Source organism: Amia ocellicauda, chromosome 4 (genome assembly GCF_036373705.1).
Source record: "Amia ocellicauda isolate fAmiCal2 chromosome 4, fAmiCal2.hap1, whole genome shotgun sequence".
Taxonomy (NCBI): Eukaryota; Metazoa; Chordata; class Actinopteri; order Amiiformes; family Amiidae; genus Amia; species Amia ocellicauda.
The window spans coordinates 36,363,154-36,375,864 of NC_089853.1; the positions used below are offsets into that span (position 1 = coordinate 36,363,154).

Genomic DNA, 12,711 nt, shown 5'->3' on the forward strand with positions numbered 1-12,711 from the left:
ACTTTTGAAAATATGACTGAAGTGATTCTGTTACTTAAATCAGGCATTAAAAAATCACTTTGGTCCCAACTTCTTATCTTTGGAACCCTTTGGAACATCATGTGGAAAATGTAAATATGATACATGTATCCTGTAACAGACAGATTTTCTTTCCCAATGGTCAAGAGTCACTTTGTGGCATCCAAAGTAGCTTTTGGTCTTTGTCACACTGTGATGCAACTTGAACTTTGATAGAAAAACCTTGATGAAGCCGGTCCAGCATGTGGGTTTTGCTGCATTGGCGCATGCTTTTGTACTGCAGGAATTTTGGTTCATGTCCAGGTTCCAGCTCTCCATTAGTTCTATCCCCTTTGTCTCTGGGTTTGTGATATTGAACAGTACAGAACAGTCACAATACCACAGCTTCACTTCTTGCCACCACTGTTCTATTGTTAGCTCAGCTGTTTAAGACACGCAGCCATAATGCGGTGAACGCCAGCAGAATCTCTGGAATTTGTAGTACACAGAAGCACTGATTCTTTTGAACTACTGTTCTACTGAGCAGCCTATCATACAACCAATTACTCATTTTCCTTATTAGTATTTATATCAGGTGTAATTTGATTGGTAGTGATTTGGAGCTCAACTTGAATTGATTAAGAATCATATAGTTGCTTCTATTCATCTACACAAGGAACCAGTGTGATGTTATTGTCTCAGGAGTTTTCAGTAGGAGGCGAGCTGCCTTCTAGGAGTGATGTCATACAGACTCACATAGACTGGAAACAACTAAACAAGACCACTTCAGACACCTGATACTTTAAGATTCTATATGGTTAGAATTTGAGCTCCACAGCATGGTGAAGAGACCAAATGATATATAATTATTGCATTCATAAGAAATAGAATGGTTAGTGTTAATGTTCTTGTACATGATGACATACTTTAGAGTTTAGAATGTCTGAAAATATGGCATCATGTATTGCTATGCTTTTGCTAGTCCCCATATTACATCACTCTCACTGAGTTACACACAAACATTTTTCTTTAAATGGCAAAAGGCACTTGAACTATAAGCTTATAGAGGTTTTGGGCTTCCAGAAGGGAAAAAAAGAGACCATTTAAAAGCTTTCACATGGATTTTATGCAACTGTTATGTGATAATCAAAAAAGTTCAGATGGATTTAGCTTGTGCTAAAAATATGCCAGTTTGTCATGTCTGGGAACAAACTACAGAGCTATATCCCAGCCCAGCCATGTCTTTACACTGTTTTATGGACTATTTATAAAATTTATTTTTGAAGAATGTATCCTTTTTTTTTCTATATTCCCAGAACAGCTTCCCAGATTAAAATCAGATCATTATCACATCTATTCACGACACTTTCACTATGGAATGCGTTGTCAAGAAACAGTCAGTGCAGGGGCACAAAGCAAACATGCCAGGAAATAATAATACTGAGATTAGAAAAGTATGGGAAGCAGCATACAATATTGTTTTGTATCTATATTTCAGGAAGATGTCAATGTTATTCTGGCCTTTTATACACAGACACAACACACATATATACAGAGATGTACCAATATAAAGATGTCGGCATTTTACCCCTATAGTTTGTATTCTTGAATCAAACTTTCCAGTCCTTTGCATCTGGTGTACTGTGTTATTTGAAGAAATATAATACAATTCGAACTGCTTTCAATCACTAATTGCACTGCTTTGACAAATTTGTAACATACGACATATTAGCCTCCTACAAGAATACAGATTGATTAATACAATTCTATAAAAAGGGGAAACAAACATATGCTTGCACACAGGCACTCTAAAGCATCATTAGAAAAATGTTTCCAAAGTCAACTGTATACATAGCCCTGTATGTAAAGGGAAATAGAAAAAGCTACCTTAAGATTCACAGTGAATGATTGGGTTTGAATTTGTGGTAACTGGTCACTCACTCATGACATTTTAAGACATATATTTTCTACAAATGTCCTTTCTAGAATGAAAAGGAAAACAAAAAACACTCTCGTTCCCCCTGAGACAGACAGTATGAAACAATATGAGACAGTATGAAATGCTTATTTGGTTGTCAAGGATAGGCATAGTAGACTGGTAACTTGATGATTTCATTGTCAAATGGCCTACCAGCAGACCACTGTCCTTCAATATGGGTCTTTTCAAATAAGTGTTGTGCAGTAACAGCAATAGTAAACTGCATGTACATTATTGCGGAATACAAAAATATCCAGACAGATTGCAATTTATTACGAATAGAAGAAATGTCACTGATTTCGCTAAAGCGAATATAATATCAATATCAGTATAATGCTGGAATCTTTTGAGGAGCTCCAAATCATTGAACAAACTACATTACCTCTACATGAACAGGCAACTTAATTTCGTATGCTTGTCTGGACGCCATGTTTTATGGCTGCCCACCAGCCCTGGAATGTAAAAGCAGGACTGGAAACATCACCATCTGCTTCAGTCCTCAGAACCTGTGCCAAATACCTCAACCTGTTGATGACATTTCTGTGATGCCCTGCATTGACAATCAGTTGCAGCTACTGTCTTACGACACCAGGAGGATGGCAGCTGGTTTGAAGTTGCGTGACCCATAAAACAGAGGGGAAAGCTGAACGCTTGATTTTCCAGCTCAGGTGTGCTTGTTGAGCCCTTACTAGAGAAAGGACCAAAAGGGAGGAGGTATTTTTCTTTTACTGCTGTTGTGGCCCCAGTAGCTAACAAGGCCTACTGTCAATTTTAGGGAGGGATTTTTGGGATCATTCCATATGCAGAATCAATGGATACTAATTGTTAAAACAATGATCAGCAGTAAACAATCACTGACATTGGAAATGCTTTAGGGATGAGATACTTGCTAGGGCTTCAGTTAATGTGAGTCTCAAGACCCATTTCCATTTTCACAACTAATCTACAATATTCACAGCTTACATGAGATTCAAAGTCTCCAACCTGACTTTCACTGGTAGAATCACTTTTACAATTGAATAATCTCAGCATGACAAAAATAATATATATATATATTTGTTCACTTATTTTGAAAAACATAAACCCTGCGATTAATAAAAATGTAATTCAGCAAACAGCAAAAGCTTGTGAGTAAAAGGGATTGTGGGCAAAAGCATACAATATACATGCTTTAGATGGCTATATTTAGATTTATTTATATTACTTAAAAGAAAACCACTTCAGATTTACCCCTCTTCCACAATAGCGTCTGATTGGAAACTGACAACCAAAACTGCCTGCATGTCTCCGGCCTTCACACTGGCAACTCATGCCCTTGAAATGACATCATCCTTTCTGAATGTGCAATTTCAGCCTCACCCTACTGTTTAAGATTGCTGTCATCATGGCTACAAGTGTTTTGTTTAAGCAGAGCACAGTAGAAGACATTACCCAAGAGTCTGTCATGTAGAGGAATGCAGACCTGGCTCAGCAGCTTCCTATTTTGTGAGCACTGACAAAAAAACTAATGTTGTGAAGTCCCATTACCTTAATTGAAACATTAAGCATTCAGTCTAAACCTGCTTTAGCAGCTACAGACTCAGAACACACGTGTTTTATTACACCTTCCACATCCCCCCTTTAACAAGACAGGGGTGGGTGAGATTTAAAAAGGACATAGCTTACTTACACAAATACATTCTGAGAAATGCTGTATATCTTTCAAAGTATTATCAACTGGAAACGGGTGAGTTTTAATATAAAGTATTTGATAAACAAGGATATTTCCATGACACAAGCACCCTTATATAGTAAGGTATGAGACTGAACATTAAAGATATGCTCCTGCGGATGTGAGTTTGAATTATAGCAGGTGGAGATCTCTAAAGGGGAAACAGAAGAAACCACTTCGCGCATTTTGTCAGTGACCACAAAGAGTCCACACTCTTACAAGCATTCATGCAGCTAACTGTGCTATAGCATATGAAAGTAATTATCTTTTTTTAAAGCAAAGTGTAATAACTACAATTTGTTTCACCAAATTAAATTTCATTACAAATAACAACATATTCTGGGAAGCCAGTTCATGCTTATGATTACCTCCCTGTGTTGTGGACTTAATTGGTGGGTTTGCCCCTTTGTTTTGTTACAGCTCAATTTGATTTATTGTCAGCATACACTGATATAAGGTCTCACTCTGTCTATGCATAACTCTTCTGTGTAAACATACCACAGAGTGCACAGATCAGTTTTGTCTTCACAAGCCTAGACCTGGTTTCAGATTTTCTAATACAAATCATATTTGCATATTTGCAAATAGAAAATGAAAAATTAGGTCAATTAAATTTTTGACAAAGGGAAAACATCTCAGCTGTAAAGCAGCTGTGTTTCTTTAGCGGCTCAAACAGAAAATGCATCTGCGTGGCGTGTGCGTTGAGCCTATTGTTCAGAGATCACTGGTTTTATCAAAAGCTGATTGTGACCAGCCTTTTTAAAGGCCAAAGACAGTTTTGAAATGAGGCAGTGTCATCAGCTTGACGCTTACATCATAGTGTGATGGCTTGACATTGTGTGTTCTTGGAAGATGCAAACATGCTGTTTTCCTTTCAACTGTGCTGCTACATTGGTTTGTGAGGTGAGCCGAGTTCATTTACACTAGCTGACTTAGGATACGGAAAGAAAAAAACATTGGTGATTCGAAACCAAGCTTTTTTGTTCAAAGTCACAACGCAGTGAATGTAAGAACTCATCGTTCAGTGGAAGGAGTTTCATTATTATGTAATGAAGTAAAACTGTGAAATTAGGCTCCCAACCAACAGATAAGGTGGTACATATCAGTTCGTACCCAAAATAGTGTAGGTGGAATAATGCCTGAAGTTGCTTTAAATGCAGAGGAGAGCACATACCCAAGTAATCTAAATTAGTTAACATAATGTAATGAATGATAAAGAATACCTTACCACAATAATTTATTTAACTAGGGAAATGACCAAAGGTTGAAACTCAAGTTCAAAGTAGCTTAGAAGTAAACAGCAAAAAACATATAGGCCTACATCTGGTTTCACAGACCCAGATTAGCACTAGTCTGAAACTACCCAATGTTATTTTCGGTAGGGAAATCCAAGACAAGAGCTAATCTAGTTCTGTGAAACCAATTGGCAGTGTCCAAAGTGAAAGTGAAAACAAAGTAAAATACAAAAGATGCTCATTTAATTTAAGGTCTTTAATTTTAGAATATGAAGTTTCATGATTATTATGCACAATATTTATGTTTGTTGGCTGTTTCTTTAAATATTCTAATATTAAGTATTTTCTTTTAATAGCCAGTGTGTCTAAAACAAAAAGAACCACAAAACTTCAAGAATTCCCATCAGACATTATTTGAACATGGCTATGAATTACAGGAAATGAACAGAGAGAACTTCAAACTAAAGTAGGGGAGGGACAATTTCCCAGACACAGGCGTTGACAAAGAATCTGTATTGAGAGCTTTATTTCAAAGCACAAGTTGATACTCAGACTATTACAGACCTACACCCCTGTCTTCACCCGTCTTCCATTAACAAAGTGCACAGTTTCCTTCTTTTTTGTATGGATAGCAATAGCTAAGCTGTTAGATTGATTACTTATTAATGAAGTCAAGTGTGAACACACGCATTTAAGATGTTTATATCTAACTGGATATTCTTGCTTTAAAATGAAATGTAATTCACTAAAATACATTACAGACCCAATATGCAGATGCTGGAGTCTTGTAAGTGATATTATAGTGAAGCTGAGTTTGTTTTGGTTAGTTTTTCTTTAGTTTTTCTGGCCGACCTCCAAAATAAACCAAGACAAGATAAGTAATCACAAAGGTATAGTGTTCAGTGAGATTCAGCACCTTTCAAGAGCAATACACAAACTGAATAGAACGAGGCATGAACAAGAATTAGTTTTTGCATATTGTGGACTTCAGCACTCATTCTCCAAATAGGGTTTACATAGTTAAATGAGTCATTAGGCCCCAGTACAAGCCTGAAAGCAAACTACTCCTAAAATATAGAAATACTGTATGTTAAAAGGCATAAGAAAGTTTTTAAGTGAACATCATTATAATTAGCTTTCTTGCTTGTAATCAGAGTAAGACTTCAACCTGTCTGCACCTTCTTTGTTTTCATTCTAGATCTGTTTGCACTGCCATGGCTTGAATTTGGTTTTGATCCAACAGATCACTTTGGAATGTCAGCATATGTTCTCTGTTGACTGTAGTCTCCCAACCGTCGATACATCAAAATAGTGCCGAAGACTTTGGCAACCTCCACCCTTCACTTCTGGAGCATCACCAACAGAACTAGCTGGAGTGCTGGTAAAGTTGTTCTGTCTTGCATTGTGTCTTGCAAGACAATTCCTTGATAAGGCTGCTATTTCTCTGGTATGCTAAAGAATGTCTCTAACTGAAAACATGACCCCTTCAATCTGCACTGGTTGTCATTGGTCCTAACACATCTCATAGAATCACTGGGCTGCGTTGTCAATCTGTAGTAAGTGGCAACTCATAATATGGTACACAAAGGGTTAAGAGTAAAACAGAGCGCATTGCTAAGTCTTTAGAAGGTTGCAAAACTCCCAGCGGCAGCTTCCCAGTGTCAGGTAAATGCAAATCCAGGTGTACTTTGAATGAGTGATCCACAGGTTTGTTTAGGCCAGGGAGACCTATGCATATTTAGTAGGTGAGATCAGGAGTTCAGGAATTCTTCCGTTTTCAAAGCAAACCTCTCCATCGAAACCATAACTCACTTCTACATGATCAGGATAAGACCTCAGTGAGCAAGTGTCTGTATTCCAATCTGTACTTAATTTAAAGCCTCGTCGCTAATCCTTGCCCCTCCAAATCACTGTTCTTCACATGCGGCCTCAGTGTCCCTCAGTTTAGTCACTTGGTGGCAATCCAAACCAAAATGTAATGGAATTAATTTTACTCATGTAAACAGATGCCATTTATTGAGATCTCTTTTTAACCAGTTCAAAGCCAGGAAAGCATTAGCCCTGCATTTGAGGAAAGGAGACATGTAATGATTAACTCTGGAGCCATAGATGTATTAAAGTAGTGGTAAGAGATACACACTCAAGGCTATGTAGGACGAAAAACCTCCGGTATACAGTGTATTGAAAAGCCAACATGATGGTTGGGCTCTGAAATCAACAAGTGCCCACTTTAATGCAATAATAAATTGTTCTGCTTTCCGATATGTCACACCACACACACTCTGATGACCACGGCTGATGACCCTGAAATCCAGCAAAATGACTAATAACATCAAGAAGACCAACACCGCAGTCTTTTTTCAAGTTTACCAATTTAATGCTAATAGATGATAATAACAAGAGCAGAGTTCTGGTATGATAATATTAACAGCAATATGATCAGCAAACTGACATTGGCACTAGCTTCCACAAAACAGACAGACGGATCAAGAAAGAAATCGCAGGAAATGCACACAGATTTCTGCCTAGCCATTTAAATGAAAATGATTGTAATGTACCACTTGTACAGATGTAAGTATCTGTACTGCAAATTTAATTTGAGTTTCCACAGCCATTTCCATATCCATAACCATATTTCCATTACTTTAATAGACTATTTTTCTATATTGGTATATTGTTATATTTTTTCCTCCAGTATCGTGACTGTTTGGGTTACGCAGTCATTATTATTATTATTATTATTATTATTATTATTATTATTATTATTATTATTATTATTTATTTCCTAGCAGTCGCCTTGTCCAGGGTGACTTACAAAATATAAAAGCAATACAAAGTGCAATCCACAGGGAAAAGCAGTGATATTACAACAGGCATGAATATCCCAGATATCGGTTTTATTTTCCCCCTACAACAAACCGTTGCCTCACATGGACAAGCCATCGTACCCTCATCCAAACAAGTGCAAGCCAGATCTAAATACATAACACTCTATAGATCAAATTAGTGTAAATGTAATATGTCTCACACACACACATATATAAATATAATCAGATTTATCCTCAACTAAAAAAAAAATCTATCAGGCAGTAGGATGCCAACAGTACATGCACGACAAAAACACAAGCTGAGGTTTATTACATTATGGTTGAAAATGGTTACGTTACTGGGTTTTGAGTGGTACTACATCAATGGTTATTTTTGTATTGTATTACAATTTGGAAAACTCAAACATCAACGGTTTTCATGTGATCCAAGTGCTCGTTGATCATTACACTAATGGTCTGAATGTATTAAGTTATTGGATGACACTACGTTACAGGTTTTTGAAGGTGTAAAACAGACAAAGGTCAAAGGTATTAACAAAACACCAGCCTTCTTGCCCAGCCTCAGATGTTAGCTTAATCTTGGATTAAACATGATTACATTCGCAGTGTGAGGAAAAATCTAACTAAAATCTAAGTGGGATGATTAGGAAGATAAATGATAGGAAACTTAGAGGTCATTCAGGTTTAACAAGACAGGTCCCTGTATGTGGCAGATGTACCTTACTGTGTGCACTGTACACTGGTTCAAAGCCTGACATTTCAACTACATTTTGTATAACAAGAATAAAATTCCCAGGCAGGAAATCATCAGGATGCTTGACATGTCCCTTGCTAATACTGTAAGGCAGAAATGGAACACTGAAAGTTTCCATTAACAGAGGGGGAAGGAAAAAAGTATACATCTACGACCGTCCACGCAGTTGGAAGACTGCAGTCCGGCTGTTTTCCCGTTACTCACACTGAGCGATATACATAGTTTAATGACACTGTACTAAAGAATGAATGCAATGCCAGGGCTTAAGCTATCTGCCTCACAGATGAGTCAGTGGAGAGCATGGGAGGGGACTCCTACTGTAGTTCTACTGTAAAATGGTTCAGTGACATACAAGAAGGGCAGTGTAGCTTAAGAGGCTTTCCTTTCAAACAAAATGTATCAATATATGAGCGTGTGTGTTTGTGTAGTATTCCTTACAGTGTACTATATATAAACAAAAATGACTTCCCTATAGAAAACATTTGTAAGGTTTTAGCCTGTGTTTGGGTAGAAATATCAAGCCACACGCTACAAATAAAATGGGCTACACGGGTCTCACGCAGACGAAACGACAAGAGAGAATTCCTTTTTGTTTGTTTGGTCTCGTACATGACCTGACTGGGGGATGAATTGGAGTTATATTTTGGCCCTAATTGGAAAATCTGGTAACTTATTGCATGTAAAATTTAAAACAGTGTAAGCATTCAAATAAGCTACAAGAAAAAATCTGCATCAGAATGGCGGAGCGATGTGGGAAACACCAAGCTCACTACTGCGGGAAGAGCTCATAAACTCGTCGCTGGAAGGGCGGGACTGGAGGACTAATGGTGCTAGACGTTTTAAACTTAAACTATAACAAAACCTGTTCAGCCATTGCCATAATGTATTTCATTATTATATGAGCAGTTCCAGTCAATGAAAGCCTGGAAATCACATGTGTCCTGCAAAAACACAGATCGTGGAGCGATGGCATGGTGTTCACCTGCAAACGGTATCACACAGAACATGTTCTCATAGGCAGCGCCAATGCACCACCAAGGTCTGACCACCATTTATGCACATGAAACTTTTTCATGCATGGAAGGACATGATACGCAGCTGTATATTGCAAACATACTGTGACTTGGCGCTTTTAGCATACAGTGCATAGACCATTATTAGCTGTAACCGCCATAGTTTCTGTTGTTTTCCCTGTGTATTCACAAGTTTCCTGCTCACGCTCAGAAGTAGTAGCTGTAGCATTTTTTAACAGGGTAAATCTCTTAAAAGTATTATTGTTCCTGTCTCAAAACTCCCTACCTGAGACTCTGAAAACCTACTGAGGTGAATCAGAGAGAACAACACAGTTAACCCCTCCAGTCTGGGCCACGTCACCTAGACTCCACAGAGCTGTGTTCTCAAGTCCCAAGGTTTTGCAACCATGAAGTTGAACTCTGCCTGAGAACCCATCAATCAGTCAGGTTAGCAAAAGGGTCAAGGAGTCGCCTGCTGGTCTTCCATGTCATTCACTGCATTCCATAGAGAAAAATAAAGCTAAAAGTAACCTTACCCCTATACACACTTTTCTAACTCTAATGAGCATGTTATATATATAAATCTCCCTCAGGAAGGACTATGAGAACGAAAAACACAAACTTTGATGTAAGAGATTCAGAAATGGAACAACTGACTAGGTTCTGGGGGCAAACTTCCAAAAGCATCATGGATAATGGCTAAAACAGGGTAATCTGCATCCTGCCTGGGAAAAGAAGTGAGCCAAAATGAGGAAGGGCCACCAGGCCAGGCTACCATTCCTGTTCAGAATAGAGGACTGCGCAGCCCATTTGTCCCCGCAAGGCTATTCCCACGGTGTACCAGTTGGGTGGTATGGTGACGTAGAAAGGCTGAGAGTCTCTGCACCCAGTGGGGCCATATTTCAGTTTACTCATTGCTGTGAAATGGCCTGACGTGCATAGCTGTGAATAAAGTACCTGTAAGGAGGTACCTGTAAATTCAATCATTGCTTCATTCATTCATAACAAAATTGCTAATTTCCCACAATTATGTATGCCTGATTAATAATATTGAAAAAAAAGCATGAATACATGTATTTAAATATTGTATTATTAGTAGCTGTAATAGTAGTAATTAGAAAAAATACATTATTTTGTAAACCCATTTATGTCATTTTAGCTTTTAGGTGCTATTCCAAACATATAATTATGAGTGATTAGCAGCATCAATAGCTTTGGAAAGGCAGATGAAAAGTTAGCAGCTTTTTATATTTGATACCAATCCTTTCCCTCATGCAGCATTGTTTATGGTGTATTACTCTCACTTCCCTGCCTGGGACTGAGGACAGTTCATGTGGACACAGCCCACTTGCTAACACTTGCAGATCCACACACTGAAACCCAATAACCTAATTTAAGAAATTAGTACAGAGTCTCCCAGGCCTTCCTTACCCCTATGCAGTGTTCTATATTTACATTGAATGGTGAAAATCATAATGATCAAATATTTATTTTGTTAGATGGCTGCAATTGCAATGGTTAATTTTCTGTAAGGTTTTGTTGAAAGGATACAAGTTTAGCATGCCTTTAACTCAGGGTGACACTAGCTGAGAAATGTTCAATTGAGAGTACCTGGAAATGTGTATCTTTATTTCTGCGTTTGAACAATGCAGCTAAAGCCGCTCTGAAATGCACCGTTATCTCCACAGTTCTGCAGAATAAGGGGGAGATTAAGGACTGCTAGTTATAATAACCTCCTCTTTCTATCACCCACTGGTGCTTGAGCAGTGCAGGTACCTGGTGCCAATTAAGGCTGTATGATTATTCATAACTTGTTGGCCTTTCTTAAATGCCCTATAGTGTATGTACTATACATGTGTTATATATGTGTTAATAAAATGATCAGGGAGGAGATTTCTATCAATTCCACACAATCATGAATGATCGTAAAACGTCAAAAAAAAAGAGAGCAAGGTTACTGTCCAACACATACAGTATTTTTCCTTTCAACAAGACTGCATAAGGTGCCAGCAGTCACCTGTTCGGGGCTTTGACGCGTTTCACAGAAAAGACCTCGCGTACTGTGCATCCTACAAAACATAATGGGTTACATGAGCGATCAAACCGGATTCAAATAGTGTTATATAGGGTCGTTTGAACGAAAGGAGGCAAATGATGCAATGAGAGCATACAGCATTCAACAGCAATACGCTACATACAGTGTCATGATGCTGACACTCAGGGATGCGCACAGTGATACATGTGAAGCCCACCGCAGACTGCGCATTCATTTGAGCAGACTGCTTTACTACGGAGAAAACACACACCGCAACACAGCTCACTGTTCTTCTGTAGCTGTATATGTATCCCTTGACATAACACTCGTATAGGCGTATTGTGTGGACGGTGTCATCTGACTCTATGCAGTCTACAGTACAGCATCAAACCACCTAATGCAATGCAAGTTTATTTAGTCCAGCCGTAGGCACCACGCACGACAACGTGCTGCTCAGAGAGGAACTGCGTGGCTAAAAATGTCTTTAATCAACGCAATGAACAACGTTTGTATAAGACATATATATATAAAAAAACACAGCAATCTATATACAATCCATATAGCACATAAAGGCGTCACTTACCAGGTATGCCCCGACGGTGCCCTGCGCCAACATCAGCGCGCATTCCGACACCAGAAAGATCTTGATGTTGGAGAAGCACGAAGACTTCTTCTGGCTGTCCTCTCGCTGGATGTCCCCGGCGCTGCGGTCGGGACACCTCTGATTTTTCACCTGCATCCTTGTCGCCGTCCCTGACCTTACCTACTTTTGCAGTATTGCAGCAATCAGCTGCCAGACACAGAGAGCAAGCCGGCTCAGACAGACATGTATAAAATACACCCGCTTCTGTGTTTCCTCTACGCTATGTGTGAGTCTCTCTCTCTCTCTCTCTCTCTCTCTCTCTCTCTATATATATATATATATATATATATATATATATATATATATATATATATATATATATCCTACCTCTGCTCTCTCTCTGTCTCTCTCTCTCTCTATTTCCACCACTCTCTGTATATTATAATCACAAAGGCTGTAATTTCACAGCCAGCCTCCAAAGCACTGTCCTTTGGCAGGTCCTACACATTGCCACCTCGACGATACATAGGAAGACAGGCACTCGCCGGCGGGTTGTCTCGGGTGGTCGGAGAGCCGG

General features: G+C 38.7%; 1 protein-coding gene across 1 annotated transcript in view; it reads right to left on the reverse strand.

Moving 5' to 3' along the window:
* slco3a1a (solute carrier organic anion transporter family member 3A1a) overlaps positions 1-12,473 on the reverse strand; it is an 87,727-nt gene extending 75,254 nt beyond the window's left edge. The window contains exon 1 of the mRNA XM_066701995.1: positions 12,135-12,473. Within this exon, the coding sequence (XP_066558092.1) occupies positions 12,135-12,290 (156 nt within the window). The 5' untranslated portion in view covers positions 12,291-12,473. The remainder of the gene's footprint in view (positions 1-12,134) is intronic.
* Positions 12,474-12,711: the final 238 nt, after the last annotated feature.